Source organism: Pantherophis guttatus, chromosome 6 (genome assembly GCF_059756535.1).
Source record: "Pantherophis guttatus breed Tessera chromosome 6, ASM5975653v1, whole genome shotgun sequence".
Taxonomy (NCBI): Eukaryota; Metazoa; Chordata; class Lepidosauria; order Squamata; family Colubridae; genus Pantherophis; species Pantherophis guttatus.
The window spans coordinates 10,809,932-10,829,488 of NC_142068.1; the positions used below are offsets into that span (position 1 = coordinate 10,809,932).

At 40.2% G+C, this 19,557-nt stretch overlaps 1 protein-coding gene across 7 annotated transcripts in view; it reads right to left on the bottom strand.

The window, feature by feature from the left end:
- Positions 1 to 3,347: 3,347 nt before the first annotated feature.
- ATP11B (ATPase phospholipid transporting 11B (putative)) overlaps positions 3,348 to 19,557 on the bottom strand; it is a 92,244-nt gene continuing 76,034 nt past the window's right edge. The window contains exons 29-31 of one of the 7 annotated variants that reach the window (XM_034438907.3): positions 19,333 to 19,418; positions 10,842 to 10,975; positions 3,348 to 3,556 (exon numbers count right to left, since the gene is read on the bottom strand). In XM_034438907.3, coding sequence (XP_034294798.1) covers positions 10,873 to 10,975; positions 19,333 to 19,418 — 189 coding nt within the window. In that variant the 3' untranslated portion in view covers positions 3,348 to 3,556; positions 10,842 to 10,872. Of the gene's footprint in view, positions 3,634 to 4,925; positions 5,637 to 6,222; positions 10,976 to 19,332; positions 19,419 to 19,557 lie in introns of those variants that run through there. The other 6 variants (XM_034438908.3, XM_034438906.3, XM_034438910.3 and 3 more) reach the window with 6 other exon arrangements.

Sequence of the window (19,557 nt, forward strand, 5' to 3'; positions counted from 1 at the left end):
AATCTCCATATTGCAACAACGACAGTTTCATTAGTAGATTTACTACAATGACAATACGTATGAAAAGAAACTGTCCTATAATATATCAAATCTTAATAGTCCTCAGTTAACAACTGTCCTGTTTTGCAACCAGTTATGATGGCGCTGAAAAACTTCACTTTATAACCGGTCCTCAAACTTAACAAGCTGTTGCGGCCTCTCTGGGTCACACTGCAGCTGGTAGGAATTTATGATCAGTGTAATCTGCTATCACAAGATTACCATTCGTCATCTCCACAGCCAGTTTCCAACCAGCAAAGTCAATGGACAAGCAAGGAATGCAGTGAAATCCCAAGTCACAAAGTCTCACTTCATGACCCTGGGTGATTCATTTAATGACTGCATCGCTTAGAAATGGCGTTGCCAGTCCCAAGTGTGATTGTTAAGTGAGGACTACCTGTACCATAACATTCAACCAGCAGTTGAATTCCTAGGTTTCAGCAGAGTCTACTTCAACATTACCTGGTGATGCCGGTATTGAAAGAGAGTATTTCACCATGTAACATATATATTTGGGATCACCGACCTAACTCCAGTCCTAAATCAATTTATTTGTAGACAAAGACCTACAGACTCCACATTAAGTCAATGGCATAGGAGGAATTCTGAAAAAAACTGGACACTGGCATGGCTTAGAGTAGGGGTGTCCAACCTTGACATCTTTAAGATTTGTGGACTTCAGCTCCCAGAAATCTCCATCCACAATGGCTGGCTAGGGAATTCTGGGAGTTGCAGTCCACAGGTCTTAAAAATAGCCAAAGCTGGACACTCCTGATTTAGAGCATCAAGAACACAGCTTGATGGTTACAATTGTGTTTTGTTTAGCAAAACTAGCATGTTGTGGTTTAATCTGAGGCATGCTCAAGATTGCTGACAGACAGTTCATCCGTGCCTACAGGGGACCACATCAAGCAGTTGAACTAATCCATTTTTTCAGACAGTAACCCATGTTATTTAGCTAATATTAATCACTGGAATAAACACTGAAATTCTTAACATCCAAGAAAGCAATCTTGACAATAACCCTATGCACAAAATTGAACAAGAAGTACAATACTTAAAAAACAAAATATATGTACAGGTAGTCCTCGATTTACAACAGTTCATTTAGTGACCGTTCAAAATTATAACGGAGTTACGAACTTTGTAGCATCCCCATGATCATGTGATTGGCGGCTGGTTCGTACTTACGACCATTGCCGTCCCAAGGAAGGTCATGTGTTTACCTTTTGCAACCTTTTGATAAGCAAACTCAATGGGGAAGCCAGATTCACTTAACAACCCTGTTATTAACGTATCAGCTGTAATGATTCACTTGACAACTGGCAAGAAAGGTCATAAAGCCGGACAAAACTCACTTAACCAATCTCTCACTTAACAACAGAAATTTTAGGCTCAACTGTCATCGTAAGTCAAGGACTACCTCTATGTTTGATGTCGACGTATCAAATCTCCCCCATTCACTGGTTGTAACTCCATCTTTTTGATACATTTTTAATCTGCCTTTATTACTTTATAAGTAATCCATGGCAGGGAACATACATCATGCCCCCTTCCTCCTCCTATTTTCCATACATAGAAACCCGGTACTGGAGTGACTAACTATGACTGCACTTTGAAGTTTTACACTCAAGTCTCCAATCACTTGTTAAAAACACAGAAAATCCAGACATCGTTTTCAAACAAATGCCAATTCCTTTTATCCTGAGAAAAGTTCAAACTAAAAAAAAAAGAAAAAGGGTACATTTATGTTCTTTGGAATGCTGGGCAATGTTTAGCAATCTAAAATGCATCTTTTTCCCTGAGTGTGGTTTGATTTACTGAGTGAGTTTATACAAGTTCAGCTGGACTTCCATACCTGTCTTGGTTAAAGTCCCAAACTAATCAAAATTTATAACAGCCCCTCGCCCTCTTTCTTAATAGGACGTACTGGAATAAAATAGAATGATAGAGTTGGAAGGGATCTATAAGATCATTTAATTTAGCCCCTTACCTGGTGCAGGAATCCCGCTAAAGTCTTTGGGACAGCTGGTTAGCAGTTCTTACCATCAGGAAATTCCTGCACTAGAATCTCCTTTACTGTAGTTTTAAGTTCATATGGGGACAAAAAAAATCCAACCTGGCACCCATTTCACAGGTGAGAAAGTAGTATTTTTTTTAAGTTGCAAAGACAATGGACTGAATTTGAGGAGGCATCTCTCTCTATACGCAGGGGTCTCCAACCTTGGCAACTTGAAGACTTGTGGACTTCAACTCCCAGAGTTCCTCAGCCAGCCAAGCTGGCTGAGGAACTCTGGGAGTTGAAGTCCACAAGTCTTCAAGTTGCCAAGGTTGGAGACCCCTGCTCTATAGGATCAAGAAGTGATTAAATAAATGAATTTGTAATATGGGTTTTGTGTACCTATGGTGGCTGAATGTGAGGACAGATGTCAACTGTACGTTATTTCTTTTAAACAGCCATATTCCGAGGGACGGTCGGTTCCTCAACGATTGCCAACTTTTTTGGTGTGTCATATGAAACGATGCTATGCTTCACTGGAAATTGGGGGGAATTAAACATGGACCATCCTACGGCAGAGAGAAAAATGGGACTTGCTTCATCTTCAGTGAGCATGGAGAAGAGGGCTTTCCTTGCCCCTTAACACCTCGTCCTGCAACTGAACATAGAAATTCCTGAGACCAACAGAGATCCGATGCCCTTTCGGAGTTCTTCGATGCCATCGCTATCCAGGACTGTCCTTTCACTGCTCCTTCTGCCCCGAATCCTTTACCCCACCGTGCGTTATGGGTGAGATGCTCCACTCTTGCTCACCAGGACAAAAAGACCGAACACAACATCAATGTTGTCTTTGGAAATAGGGGATTCTGCAACTTGGTGGAAAGCAGTGGAGAAAAATACTAAAGCGGGTTGTGGCCAGAGCAGTAGCCTCAACTGGGAAGTTGAAAACTATTCCATGAAACATAACAATCCGTTTCTGTGTAGCTGCCAAGAAAATGACCACGAAGTTATTGGTCTTGATGGGGGGGAAAACTGGCTTTCTTTGTTTTTGTATTCTGCAGACCCTCAAGACTTATAGAATTTATCCTGTCGTCCCCTCAAAAAATATAATGAAGAAAAATCATCTTCCTTCCTTGGCTTATCTCAACTGTTATTGCTTAATCTGCAGTAATTCATTCATTTCACAGGAGTTTCCTGCATTTCCTTTTTTCTGTTCTGCAATGTATTTTTGGCCTAATCCTCAGACTAGAAGTAAATTTGAGTTTACTGAAAGACACAAACATTCAGAGAAAGAAAGGACGAAACTTAATTGAGATCCGACGTAAAAATACATTTGCTTTCCTTCCATTTTGACCCCGAATTGCTGGTCATAGAACAAAGAAAGAGAAGGAAACAGGTCTTCACTTGGTGTTACTTTTGCCCCTTAGTTAGAAACTGATACCCGGCTTGGACAGATGAGTGTCTTAAACTCTTCCTGAAATTGTTTAAATGCATGCTTCTTCTGCACCCTTACACACACTGAGGAGGGACGAGAAAGAAATGGGAATTTAAAAAACAAAAAACATGGAAGTCAGTTCCAGTAAGAATTGTAACATCTGCGAAGAAAAAAGAATTAAATGCTAACGTCATACAAAATCAAAGCGGAAGCATGAATCGCACAATGATGGGGATTTAAATAAATGCTTGGAGTTTTGATTTTTTAAATTTTGGATCCTTTCACAATAAGTTGTGGGGTTTTGTTTTTTTTTTGGGGTGTGTGTGTGTGTGTGTGGAGACGGGAGACAAACCAGAATGGAAAGGATGGTTATGAGTGATCTATGGTGGTGATGAAATGATGCTCCTTTAAATAAGCACTCTGGGTAGAAAGGCAGGATAGAAATGAGTAAATGATATTTGGAATAAGGGGAACACATTAAACATGTTGAAGTCAGTGCAGGCTGCTGATTGCGAGGGGCATTTCCCTGAAAAGCTCTGCTTTCTCTCTTCCCTTGAAATGAATGGCACTCAGCCAGAAGGCTACTAACATATGGCAATGTTTCTCAACCTTAGGAACTTTAAGATGTGTGGACTTCAATCCCAGAATTCCCAAGCCAGCCATGCTGGCTGGGGAATTCTGGGAGTTGAAGTCCACACATCTTAAAAGTTCTCTGGTTTGAAAACCACTGCTGTATTGAGTCAATCTCTTGGCTCGTAACAGGGGGGAAAAAAAGCAGCATAAAAAATATAAATAGAAGGAACTGACATTCCTAAAAGGTATGCAAGTGTATGACCAGAGTGTTTACACAGTGGGGGGTTCTGATAATTGCTTAATTTTGGAAGCAAGAGGCCATTTGGGGCCACCACACCCCAAAGCATGAGGTGGGGAAGATAACCTTCTCACTTATCTGCAGGGACCCAGAGAAGCATTCTCAAATTGTGAAACTCATTGTTGACAAAAAAAACAACAACAACCAAACCCATCCACCATTTATGATGGATTCTCTGCCGCCACAGAGGTGGGACTGGAGTAATAAATGCCAAACTTTTTCATCTCGTGAAAAATGTGGGAGCGAATGTTTTCAATAGTCCTTTTGTGGCATTTTAGCCCGCCAAGCCGTTTGATTGAAATCAAGAATTCAGACGCAATTTTTTTTTTTTTGGCTAAGGCCATCTTCTTCTTTATTGTCCCGAACAGCATGCGCTTCATTTGATATAAACTATGTACAAGTACGGCTGCATATTATTATTATTTTGCCGCCCCTGCAAAATCAGGGAGAATTCTTAGGTGCTCTCATCAAGAGTATAACGTGACTAAATAATGTTATTTAATGTTGAGGAGGGAGGAGTGGAAAAGGAAAGAAGTAATGCCTCAAAAAGCATCCCTTCCCCCAAATTTGAATCAAGAATGTCCAGAAATAAAGCTAATTTATTTAACAGCTTCCTTCCCCCCCACAAATGAAAGTAAATATACGTGTCCCATGATAAGGTTGCAGGATCCAATCTGAGTCGGTCACTGGGACCAGAGGCTTATCCTTCCGAGCTTTCGGGCTTATGCTGGAGTCCATCCTCAGGGAACTTCTCTCTCTCTCTCTCTCTCTCTCTCTCCAGAGTATGCATTTTTCCACTCGATGCTAAAAATCTTTCAGAATTAGCTACAACAATCTATGAAGGAGGATCTATTCAGCCTGTGGAGAATAGTAGAAGAATACCGTTTCCCAATTTAGCAAAGCCACTCATTTTTTGATTATCAGTTGTGGATAATTGGGAGCCAAAGCAGTTGCCTTTCTGAAGGGTTTCTAGCCTATTATTATTAATGTGACGATGGAAAATTAAAAGCATCCATCTAAACAATGCTAATATTTCCACTGGAATGTACGCTTTTTCGGCAGTTTTTGTTCCAAATAACCAGGCTTAAATCTTTTTCTCCCCCTTCCTAATAAATGAACCTGGCCATGACATTTAAAAAGGATGCCACAAGGGGCCCGGTAGATTGGTTACAACCCAGATGTCATGGTTTTCCACAAGGCATTGAGAAAAGTCTCAAGTAATGGATTCCATTGTGGATAACGTCAAGAAGCTTCGGTCGCTGGTACAGAAAGGTTCCGTAGAGCTCCATGATCTAAAGTAATAACAAGAAAGAAACGTTTGCTGACGGGAAACCTGAGTTTTTTGGTCCCAGAGGTGTTTTCAGAAACATATATCCAAAATGACTTAAGATATGATCCAAAGTTCTGGTGGCAAATTAGGCACAGAGATGCCGAAACTTCCCAGAACCAAGATCAGAAATGGTAGGGTTGCATGAGTTCTTGGGAAGACTCATATTGTTAGATCAATTATAATGTGACTTGCTTTTATATAGTTACTCTAATCCAGAGTTCCATAGGTGTGAAGGTTTTATGTAATCACAGGCGTGCTCTAAAGCAGAAGTGGGGAACCATGGGCCCTTTATGACTTGTGGACTTCAAGTCCCAGAATTCCTGAACCAGCAAGGGCCACAGTTTCTCACCTCTGCTCTAAAGCCTTTCCCTCTCATAGAAGACAGGGCCATGCCACTGTATTCTAGCAGGCTCGTGCATCCAGAATGCTGATTATGCACATAAGCAGAGCTATTAAGAAATTGAAGGAATCCTATAATTGGTATGCAAACCCCCCCCAATGTAAACATGTAAATACCCCAGCCACCCAAAATCAGCTGAGCAAAACACTGCAAATGGATATGTTTAATAACACAACATTGGATTTGGAGCAATCAATGCAAGAGACAATTGGATGGAAGAGACATGAAGAACAGATTTTGATGATTTGGAGAAAACTGTGCACAATGGAAACAAGAAATGGCTCTAAGGCTCCGTTAATTGATTTAATTAAAATATGTTCATTCTGTTAAAAGAGAAGGTTAGGTACCGTATCTCTTTCCTTTATACTCCAAGCATTTAAGCACACAATTAGATGAAATATGAGATCACTCATCCAAATTATTCAACATTTGATTTCGTACTCTGATCCTCATATTTGACAGAATATGAAGTACAAAGATGATTTGGTTGGCAATGCAACTTTCCCTAGTAGTTTGTTAAAGACCACAGAAATCAGTTTCAAGGTGTAGGGTATTGGGTACTGTACATCTGCCAATGAGTCTTGGACTCTTCACCTGAGACGTGGAGGGTATTTTAATGGGCTTCAGACGAGGTTGATCATCTCCACAAAGCCAGATGTGGAGGGTTGTCTAATGCCGCACAGATGAAGTAAACCTTGTTCCATCTATACTACTAATTATCTCACGATGGAACAAATAAAGACGAGATGGCCTGCAGAACACATTTTATTTGGGTCATTTCTGTAAAGCATCATGGATCATTTCTGTAAACCACTGGGGAAATATTTTTAGCTTATATCCAGGTGAGCTGCTATTGCAAGAAATGTGACTAATACATTCTCAAGTCAAAATAGAAGGCTAAGTTCACTTTGTAACTCTGCCTGCTCATAAGGAATGGTTACGAAGTGTGTGAGAGTTTTGTACCTTGAAAATATGCATTTCTTAGTATTTTGCTTAGGTAGGAAACTAAATACGGAAGGGTCGTATGTCCGCATAGTTTTAGTTCCGACCAAATCTGCGAAATGACTGGACCCTCCCAGATTGTCACTACCGTTAAATCCTTGATTTTAATGAATCAAGTTCTATTCAAGTAAGATCAATGGTTGCATGATGAAATGCTTCAGTTTAGTTTAGACCCCATTCAAAGTGCCTGGAAGGCAGTACAATTTTAAATCTTGTATTTTAAAATAATAAAGTAATGACAATTTAGAAGTTTGTTCTAATTGGGGAAAAAACCCAGCAGAATTTCAAAATCCTATTTTGGCAATCCGTCTTCCACATATCGGCATGCAGATCGGATGAGGGAGGAGTACTTCATCTTTTATCAAACATGAGAGTCAAATCATATCCTTGTATTTGTTCAGATACAGAAAACAGAAAAACAATTTTAAAAAATAAATAAATCACAAGATGTATTTATTTACAGTTGATTTTGAAGCTGGCGATACCTACCTTTTGCCAGAACCATAGCTAGGACTTGTGAGCTTCTCTCTCAGTGACATTTTATATTAAACCCTCAACGTACAAGATAGCACAGACCTCTGAATATATCACTTGTTTCCTTTCCAACAATGTAGCATCACATTGTCGATATGACGTAAGATGGCGCTAATGAGATAGGAGTAAACCTCTCCAAATTAACTTCAATTTCCCACCCAAGGCTGCGTTCAGATTGCACGTTTACTATCATTAACTAATTAAATCACATTTTTTTCTGGTTTTGCACAATCTCTTGTCCCATCATGATCTTTAGCACGCTATGCTTAAACCAGAGAAAAAGACTATCTGGGGTTACACCAACCAAGCTTAGCATATGATGAGGATGAATCTGCTATGTTTTTGTCTGAATGGGATACATGTGTGGCATGCATTCAACCCAACAGTGACAACAAACATAACTCTCTCCTATGTAAGAACGAGGTGGATGACAATCATTTTAAAGGTGGACATGAAAGATTGATATGAAAATTCTGGTGCAATCAGAGGTTGCTCTCTTTGACCATGGGGATGAAGCAGGACTATCCACAGGGGCTGGTTAAAAAGTAAAGGCAATGTTGTGGCCTGCCAGCGGCTAGTGGAGCTGGTGGCAGACAGTGAGGAGGTTGGGGAGGAACATGGGCCAGTCCTGGAGTCTGGGGAAGGCTCTGATGAGTGCTCTGCGTCAGAGGCAGAGATGGGGCCCGGGCTGTCCGACAAGTTATCAGCTACCTTCGGAATCGGAGATAAGTGAGGCAGAAGAAAAGCTGGAGCCTGTTCCCAGTGTGCGCATGTGCAGAGCTGCCAAGAGAAGGGAACAGCTAAGGAACAAGGGTCAACTCAGGAGTAAAGCCACAGATGGATGGTGAATGGCCCCTCCCATAGGGATTAAAGAGGAGCAAAAGGGGAGTGGAGTTTGCAGGAAACAATTAATTTGCTTAATTGGTTCGTGACTCTCAGAGACTCCTTGCCAAGTTTTGACGATATCGGCCTGGCAGATCTCTAAGCCAGATAAGGTCTGTGACTGTAAATTCTCCCTTGAGAGACTTTGCTGGATGTGAATGAGAGGAATTCACAGTAACTTAATAAAAAGGGGTTTTTGTCGGGAGAAGGAGTCTGCTTCATGCTTGTGGGAAGCCTAGATCAGAACAGGCAACCATGATGGTTTGACCAAGGCTCTGTGTTTGGTGTGTACGCCTCTGGGTTGAAGTAATCCTGAAACTTGCAGAGGAAGGAGTTCAAAGTGTCTCTGCTGGGTGAATTACAGAGACACACTGCATACCCTCCTGCCAGGCAGCCCTGACACTGACAAGACCTCATTCGATACAAACTCCAAGCATAGTAGTGCAGGTAGGCATTCTAATGGTAGAGAATATCCAAGAGGTGCAAATATACTTTTATCGGAAATCATTACCCCAGGGGAGAGAAAAAGCTAATGTTAGATCAATCAGATACTGCTCCTTTTAAAAATGTCTAGGAAATATTTTATTTTATACATCTTTCTTTCTTTCCAAAGAGAGACAGGTTACTATTTTTTTTTTTAAACCTGGCTTGTAACAGTCCCATTTTATGAAGGAAAAAATAATCACTTTAGTAAAAACTTAAAATGGAGCTGCAGAGAGATTAACACACTTGAGGATATTGGGGTTTTTAAATAAAAAAAAAATCAATAAGAAGGAAACATTCAGAAGAGCTGAGCACTGAAAATTACAATTTAGAAGTCACCACAGTAAGTTTTCCAACTTTTTCTTAAAGTAACTAGCTACTAGTAAAAAGCTACTGCATCCTTCAATGAGGACTGCAAACATCCAGCTGACCAATAGATAGCAGCAAACCAATATAGAAAACTAATTCTTTATGCCATCCAATGGTTGTCCGGCTTTGTTGCCATAGAGACCTGGTAGCCGTACTTCCAACTTGTGTGGGCCATCGGTAAGATCTTCAGATGTTTCTCCTGATCTTCTGAAAGCAAAAGATCTTCCTTTTCTTTGCAATCCAAAGAGGATTGCAGGACATCCACACCTTCTCTTTGTTCATGTCTGTCTCCCCCAAACTGAGAATCTCACCCTAATAATTTGCTTGATCTCATCTTATCTCAGCTCAAACTGCTGTTTAATTGTGACCAAGATGGAACAAGGTGCTCTCAGCTGATGCTTCAGAAGAAGGTGGCTAATATCATCGAGGAAAGAAGAAAACAATCGTAACCTGACATTTAAACAAGCGTACAGAAAGACTGGGGTTTCCTAACCGTCTCTTTCTACAACATCTCCGTAGAGTTTTCACGTGTTCTTTTTAAGATAGAAACTTCTGTAAATTAAGAAATTGTTCTCATTGATCTTCCTGTTGAGGATCTTTTCAAAATTAAAAAAAAAAACACAAAAACCCACAGACCCGTATAAATTAGCGAACATATAAATAGGCTTAGCATTTATTTCTGAATGGCTTCATGTTATTTTTTTAAAAAAGGTCTACTTTTAATCATAATTTGGGGTGGCTTTAGATTATTATGTTTTTACTCAGATGCGAGCTTTGTTTCGTATTGTTAAAAGTAATTGACTTTCACAGTTGATGAACAAGAAATAGAGGAAAGCTACCAAACTTTTCTCCCACCCCCCCGGTAATGAAAATTTCAGGGGAGAGAACACAAACCTTGGAGCTAAAAGGAAGCTTGGTTGCATGTCTAGAAGGGGAGACACATGGTGATCAAACACAGGACAAGCCTTCCAATTTCAAAAGGCAAAGCAGCTAAAGGGAAAGGAAACTAGGACAGTGGTCTGACTTTCAGGGGGAAAAAAAAAGACATACCGTATAAGGAAAGGGGAGAAACTAGACTGAAATGCGCACGTTAAGTAGAAAGGCAAAAATGATGCACACAGAGAGCTCAGAGCCAAGGAAAAGCACGCTTGTGAATCACTGGCCGATGCTTGAAAAGAGCAGGGGAGCCTGAGACAGCGTATAACGCCAAAGCCACTAAAGGCACAATAGCAGTTGCAGGATCAGAGAAAAGACGGTGTCATTAAAAAAAACAAAACAAAATTCAACCGGTTTTTCAACAACAAACCAGTTAACGCAACGATCTCTCATTCCCCCACATTCGAAGCACAAACTTGGATCTCCTCTGAAGATCCCAGACTGAACCTAGGAAGATGGGTTTCCTGTCTAGGAAACTAGACATCTATAGTTGTCGGTTCATCGTGTTCCAGTTTATAGGAGAACTGTCTGCAGCAAAGGCATTTCAGAGAAATTCCACACCTGTTGACTCGGGTAGGGCTGCATCGTCCCATTATTCGCTCCAGCATTCTTCTAAAAGATGTGCAGGCTGGTTCCCCATCGGAGAAGCAACACATGGACTCCAGGCAGTTGACACCTGGACCTGTCTTAGTAAGCTGTGGGGGAGAAGAAAAAAAACAACAGGGAAACCGAGAGTGAGAGAAATTAGCAAACCCACACCAGGATCTTTGGTTTTTGCTAGTACAATTACAGACATTTTAGAAGCACAGATGCAGTTCCGATTTAGCTTGCATGCATTTTCTGTGTATTTCATGTAAGCGTTGGGAAGCTTAATTCTATAAATATTCTGAGAATTATATAGTAATGGTACATTTGCCTATTTGACAATTGAAAGCCAGAAGATGTGAGAACTGGGAGGTGAGCGTCTTCACCTCGAGGCCACTATGCCGCTATCTATTTTTCTCTCTATTCATACCCATTTTTCTCCTTCCATATAAAATAGCCTGGGGTATACAATCAAAGAGAGAGGAAAGTGCTGACAGCAGCTATTAAAAGAGTCGGAAATAATTTTCATCTAGCACAAAGTGGCCACAAGAACTCTAAAGAGAGAACAAAGCAAACAAAACAGTTTATTTATCTGAGACAAGAATCAATGTCATTAAGGAAAAACAGGATATTCAGCTGAAATTGGAAAAAAAAATGCCTCATCATCAGAATGACTTAAAATTAGCGTGAAACTGGTTTTTAGGAAAAAAGGCACTGAGGATTTAAAAATAAGAAGTTAATGAGACACTGAGGACTAACAACAAGAGGCAGCAATTGTTTACATAACTAAATTAGAAATTAGTTTTAAAATCCATGTCAGAAATATCCCAATATTGCTCAGAAATACTTGGAAAATTCCCTTTTCTCAAATGAAAATATTTGCCTGTTTCATTAGAGCTTGAACTTAAAACGTTGGGTAACAATTAATTGCCAGTTTTCTGTTGTAAATCCCATGCAGAAGTGGGATAATTTGTCATCTGGTCAGATTTAAAGCTGGAAAATCCAGCTTTGGAATTACAGACATTGTAGAATAATAATAATAGTAATAATAGTAATAATAATAGTAATAATAGTAATAATAGTAATAATAGTAATAATAGTAATAATAGTAATAGTAATAATAATAATAATAATAATAATAATAATAATAATATAACAACCACCACCACCACCACCAGATGATTCTTGCTTTCAAATATTTACTTGTAGCTAACCATGAATGGAATTTGAGGAAAAGACAGATGCTAGTAAATCTGTATCTCTTCAAACTGTTTGACCCAATTACCCGCTATCCTAGTTTTGAATAATGTTATCATCTCCCGCTCCCAAAACCAAACCAAACCAGATTCTGTTCTTTTACACTGTCTTGCCAACAGAAGACCCAAACAGGATCCTTGACTCACAAACAAGCAATTATAAATTGCTCCTTTGCACCTAGCCCATCCTCCTCCACCATCTATGCCCGAAAGTCCCAAAACCTTCCTGCTGTAACATTTAAGATTGCCCAGAGGACTACCGATAAAGATTTATTATAAAGCCCTTTCCTGAAATGCACACCTGCTTGGAGATCATTTTTAGGAAGAAACAAATTGGAGGAAAATTCTATCTGCCACTCAAACCCAACAGAAGGTAGCACTACATATTATTACAGCCTGACACAAAACAAGGACCGCGTGGATGGGTACCTGGCTTGCAAATAACAGCTTCCTCACCACACTGGAAGGTTAAAACATTGATGTAATGCAGGTTTCAGCTCTGTGGCCCAAAAAGCTCTGGACTGCCCGATTTTTTTAAAAAAAGCTGATGTGCAATGAACTTGACATTGTGACTACTGATAGCAATCAAGTTCTTCAACATAAACCAAAATACCTCAACAAAATTTCAACCATGTCAAAGGACATGGAGAACAGGCACTGCCATGGATCCATAATGTTTTTTTTTTTTTTTAAGGCAATAGTATCCTGTACTATTTAAGTCGTCTTCCTCTGCTCATCAGAAGACAGGGAAAAAAAAAGCTCTTGAAAGATTTCCGATCCTCTTTTTGGGATTAAGAACAAACTCATCCAGGTCATTTTCTTAAGTGTAGCAACATGGAGGTTAACATACATGCTGGTTTATGTAGAATTGAAGCACCAATATTAGAATAAGCATTTTATAGATTACGAAGATGTTTGACGTTAGTGGGTCTTGTCAAAGCAGAGTTTAGCACAGCAACAGTAGGGAAATGTCTGCTTGCCACATTTTGCATTGTCTCAGGAACTAAGACTGAGTCTTACAATAAAACTCCAAACATGGGAGAATCTAGAACCTGACTAGTTTATAATGATGGCCTTGTGTAGAACTGAAAACTATTGAAAGGATGACTTCTGAAAAAAGGTTAATTAATGATGGACAGCCAGTGGCCCGGCTGTATCAAAAGAACCAGACACTTTCTTCTCCATCTTACCACCCAAGAAAATCCAAGGCAGATTAGACATAGCCGATGGAACTAATTCTGAGTGTTGCACTTTGTAGAATTGCAGAAATTTAGCAGAAAATTCATGGATGCGCTTCTTGTCCTGTGAATATCTCAGACTTTAAGCAAGAGGGGGACCAGGGGTGAAATCCAGCACGTTCTGGAGAACTGGTAGCGGAAATTTTGAGTAGTTCGGAGAACAGGCAAATACCACCTCTGGCTGGTCCCAGACTGGGGTGGGAATGGAGATTTTGCAATATCCTTCTCCCAGAAGTGGGGAGGAAATGGGGATTTTGCAGTATTCTTCCCCTGCCACACCCACAGAACTGGTAGTAAAAAAATTTGGATTTCACGGGGGGTTGGGGGTGGTGGAGAACGACATACTTTTCTTTGCTAGCTGGAGACCTCAGAATGACTTCACCAGAAGGGAAATGATTAACTTTTTCCTCCCCAACACACACTCGTGTTTTAGGCAACAGTTTAAGACTGGGAGTGGGAATTAAACTGGTTCCATTTCTACTCCTGGGCACTACCACAAATTCAGAATGATTTGGGGAGGGGGGGGAGACAGACTTTAATGCATAGTTTAATGTCACAGGCCTTCCTTTCCCAGAGCTATCATTGGTTTTGAACAACATACTAAAAATCTTGCTGCCAAAAACCAACTGTTTGTGGTTGATGGGGGCAAATGAAGTCGTCTAATAGCCCACTCCAATTCTACACTCAGCATACATTCAGCCGGAGTGAATGAGATACTGAGAACAAATCTGTCTCAAAAATTGATAAAAATGAATAGGCTCCTGATAATGCAACCAAAGAAATAAAACAGTGGTGGGTTTCAAATTTTTTTACTACCAGTTCTGTGGGTGTGGCTTGGTGGGCGTGGCAGGGGAAGAATACTGTAAAATCTCCATTCCCACCCCACTCCAGGGGAAGGTTACTGCAAAATAACCTTGAAGGGCGGCATATAAATCAAATAAAAAAAAAATCCCCATTTCTTCCCGATCAGCTGGGACTTAGGAGACAGAGAATAGATGGGGGCGAAGCCAGTCAAAATTTTTACTACCGGTTCTCCGAACTACTCAAAATTTCTGCTACTGGCTCTCCAGAACTGGTTAGAACCTGCTGAAACCCACCTCTGGAATAAATAAATCCATGTAATGGAATATAAAATCAAGGGTTTATATCTAATAAAGACTGCTTGTTATATGCATGTCTCTTAAAAGGAGCTTCAATACGTGGTTCACACACAATCTCCAACCTCTATTTTATCTCTAAGTTGGCTGCCCAACTGAAGGTCTATGTTGGTTTATTATTGCTCTGGATTCCTGTCCAATTTGCCTCTTAAATTCAAGGCAGACAATCAGGAATTTATTTCTTTGTCAATAATGGTACATTAACCTTAAATATTCCCCAAGAAATACCTGTCTGCCTCTGGTCCTACAAATCTGAAACCTTTGTTGGAGGCCTAATTCTAGGCTTGCGAGGGGAAAAAAAACTTCAAAATCCAATATAACCGAATGTGCAAAACAGTATCACCTTTGAACTTCAGATTACATTGTGTCTTTCACAAATAACAAATGATCTAGGCTTTGTGATGTAGCTCTCCAGGAATCAGAAACTTAAGCAGAGGGGAACTTGACAAGTTATCCTATAATCCAGCGTTTCTCAATCTTGGCGACTTGAAAATGTGTGGCCTTCAATTCCAGGAATTCCCCAGTCAGAATATTGGCTGGGAAACTCTGGAAGCTGAAGTCCACAAATGGTCAAGGTTGGGATACACTGCTGTAATCAAGAACTGAAATTTGGCCTTTTCTCTAGGGCAGTGATGGCTAACCTTTTTGCTGTCGTGTGCCAAAAGTGGGGGGAGCCAGGGGGTCGCGTACGTGCATGCCCACACCCATAATTCAATGCCCCGCACGCATGCGCACACGACCCCCCCATGCTCCCCCTCCTTTTGGCACGCGATGGCAAAAAGGTTACTGGTGGGCCCAGTAGGCCCATTTTTTGCCCTCCCCAGGCTCCAGAGGCTTCCTAGGAGCCTGGGGAGGGCGAAAATGGCCTTCTCCACCAGTAATTTCTGACTTCTAGTGGGCCCGGAAGGTCCGAAATTCAGCTGGCCAGTGTGGGTATGTGCGCTGGAACTGAGCAAGGACAACGCTTGCGTGCCCACAGATATGGCTCCGCGTGCCACCTGTGGCACGCGTGCCATAGGTTCGCCATCACGGCTCTAGGGTGTTTCCTGGCTGCAGCAGAAGTCACAAGTGTTTTCAAATGAAAACAGTACATATAGATTCAAGTGGATTCAAGTGGAACTGGATTTTTGGCAGTTGATAGCAAAGGGTAAAATTTATAAAGTTGTGCGAGACAAAAAAAAAAAGGAAACCTAGGGATGTTTATTAGAAAGCCTACGGCATTTTTGAAAATACTCCCTCAACATTTTAATCTTCTACTTACAAAGACACTTGGGAAAGATCGACAGTTATGAGGTATTGATTTGATCTCCAAACATCCCTAGCAAATATACCTTTTCTCTTTACAATTCTTATTCAAAAATATTTGAATGAAGGTTCATTCACAGTTTCAGAATTAACCGAAGACACCCTTGAAATCTAAGGGCCTATTAACTATGAATGAAACGATCTATGATTAATCTTAGTTTTTTGGTTGTTAATTTCACAGGAATTACAGGCATCTTGCATAGCCCTTAAAAGTAAGAGAAAATGGGCAATTTACTAGGGAATGTCAAAATGAATTTATGAATTTGGACTGGAAGACCTATGAGGTCCCTTCCAGCTCTATGATTTATGATAATGTGATATGGAAATTAATTACTATCTTAGGAAATGCCATAATTTATTAAGTATGGAAAATCTATTTAAATAAACAAATAAATTTAGATTATTCCTTAGTAAAAGCACTAACTAGCTGCTACCACTGTTCCTTTCTTCCTTCTTGATTGGTCGGTCAGTCAGATGTTTAAGACTAAATTTGGCATTCATATCCACCAATATAGTCCTTCCTAAGGAACTGAAATAAACAGATGTTGTTGTTCCATGGTATTAAAGGTATCGTCGCAGTGATTAATTGATATTATGGACTGGATAAGGATCAAGATAGAAATAATGACAACTATACAGAAAAAGAAAGAACTTTGGAAGATAACACCGAGATGTCACAGGGAAGAGAAAACTGATGTATTAAATGTTTGTCTAAAAAAAAACAACAACTTTTTTTTTTTAAAAAAAGGTATCGTCGCAAGATGTAAGCTGTTCCAAGTAAAGTTGCTTTTTGCTATTGACTAATGGGTATTTTGTCAATGCCAATGATGGTCTTTAACAGCTGCTCCAGATGTTTTGGGATTGCACCCAAGGGGCCTATTACTATTGAGAGTATCTTTATTTTCTTTTGTCATAGTTGTTTTACTTCTATTTGTAGGTCTTTGTATTTTGTGATCTTTCTTCAGTTCTTTCTCTTTTATTCTGCTGTCTCCAGGTACTGCTCCGTCCACTATCCAAATTTTGTCTTTCTTATCAACAACTATTAAATCTGGGTGTTATGTGACAGGTGCTTGTCTTTTTGAATTCTTAAGTCACGGAACACTTTAGCATCTTTATTTTCCATTGTTTTGTCTATTTTGTGTTCCCACCAGTACTTCCTGATAGTTAGTACAATTAATCAGTGGAAGGACTTGGCTCCAGAAGCTGTGGGTGCTCCAACACTGGAGGTTTTTAAGAAGAGATTGGGCAACCATTTGTTTGAAATGGTAACAGGGTCTCCTGCTTGAGCAGGGGGTTGGACTAGAAGATCTCCAAGGTCCCTTCCAACTCTGTTATTCCTTATAGGCAAATGATATTTCTTGCAGATATTCCAATGTACCGTTGTTGCTTTTGTCATATTTTGTGTTTTACTTGGCTGTTCACCGCCCTGAGTCCGAAAGGAGAAGGGCGGTATAGAAATTTGAATAAATAAATAAATAAATAAATAAATATTGTTACTGGCAACCCACTGTCATGTTTTTAAGACAATCGTTCTCTTCTTGAAGGTAGCAACAGTAGAAGGGCAGGAGATAATCTGAGATCTATTGATTATGAATATGTATGTTTACATGACTATGCATTTGTATACCTAGATCCCTTTCTGAAATGTATGAATGAGTGCATCACTTTGTCTTCAGGGGTATCTCCCACTATTCTTTTGGAAAAGACCCCCATTCCCCATACACATTGTTTAATAAACACTGCAGTGAACCTCAATTATTTGCTTTGGCCTCTGTGTTTTTGATTCCACATTATTATTATTATTATTGACTTTCCCATTAGATGAATAACATTCAAACATTAAAAATCACAGGGTTTTTTAGTGCTTTGAATTAGTTCAGGAGCAAAGAGGGGGTCTAAGTATCTTGCGTATCAACATACTGTCTATAGGTATATGGTTAACCTCTACTATTTAATATATTTGGCTCTCTCATTTCGTGTTTGCAATAACAAAGCCACTGCCAATATTTATTAGTTTGTATTGGCCTTCAACTTATTAGATAGGTAAGAGAATGGACCGTTGGAAAGAGACTGATGTAAAAGGTATGCTTTAGACAGACCCCTTAAGGCTCTACTCTTGCCACCAATAGATTGGCCAAATTTGGAGGGGCACATTAATTCTGGATGTCTTAATGCTCCTTATTCACCGAGTCTTCTTTTGATGCACAGAATCACCATCATTTTGTTATTTCTTCTAGAGCAGTTACCATGGTTAAACCATCATTTGGTGCTGATGGAAGGCAAGAGGGGATGAGACAAGTTGAGACACACATGCAGAAGGACCGGGTAAATCTTGGCTGGCTAAAGAAAACTAGACCATACTCAATGTCAGTCTTACGTCTTAAAGAGGCACACATCTTTTGCACCATCTCTCCCTAACTTGGGCACCTGCAAGATAAGAGACACTTCAGCTTCCAAACTTTTCAGGCATTCACAGTCACAGATGAAAATTCTGGAAGTTGAAGTCCACATAACTGGACATTTCTCCGATTGGTAAAAATTGGTTTATACTGTACACTGATAAACAATAAATCTAGAAACTGAGAGCAAGGTCTTTCATATTGGTGCAAATTACTCCTATACGTAGCAATAGCACTTTGATTTATATACCGCTTCATAGTGTTTGACAGCCCTCTCTTAAGTGGTTTACAGAGTCAGCGTATTTCCCCCAAACAATCTGGGTCCTCATTTTACCAACCTCGGAAGGATGAAAGGCTGAGTCAACTTTGAGCCGGTCAGGCTGGCAGTCAGCAGAATTAGCCTGCAATACGGCCTTCTAACCACTGCCCCACCACAGCTCAATCTTAATTGCCCAGAGATGGGATGCTTAGTCTCTAGCATCCCATCTCTGGGCAATTTAATCACCTGACCCAATAAATCAGCTATAGGTTTCAACTGCAAAAGTCCTCACCCAGCCCATTCCCTTTCCATCAACTGTCTTGTTAAGTAGACAATATCCGTAATACACTTAGACGCAAACCATAAACATAAAGCTACGCAGACAGTAAGAGGAAAGAATCTAGTTAGCAAATGGCACAATGATCTACAAAGGACAGACTCTTGCCGCAGCTGTTCCTATTTGACAGTGCATGCCACATGCACCGTTAATATTGTGGATGGTTGAGTTAGGCAGAAGCGCATAGACCATGCTTGGTTTTTTTTTTTTTAAATGTTATCTTTATCATGGAGTAGACTGGGATTCTGCACCCGATTATCATGCTTGCAATTTCCCCCTTGCCCCTCCCTCCCAAGAAGTATTAGGGAAGAAATCAAACACATGCTATTATTTGGCCTGCGAACATACATAAGTAGCAAAGCTAAGGGGAAGTCAGAAAGGTACCAAATGTGCAGCTGTGACTGCCCTCTCAGTTCACACTAGAGTCCAACATGCCTTTTCCCCTTCTCTTAAGTGCTGGTTAGCTGACCTTCATCATGCATAAAATTGGATGGAGAACTGCCCCTCCTACTCTACCTAATTTTGCTCAGCTGACTCGTTGCCCTGGACAACGGCTGTAGTGCGATGCATTCCTCACTTAAAGCAACTCTGCTGGAGTACATCTACAAGTGGACAAAGAAGGGATGGAACACACAGATCAGTGAGAAGTAGTCACATTTGTTCAAAAAGGCAGACACAGGACAAAGTTCTCAAAAAGGTACAACTTTCATTTGCAAAGCAGGTATGTGCAGAGACACTGGT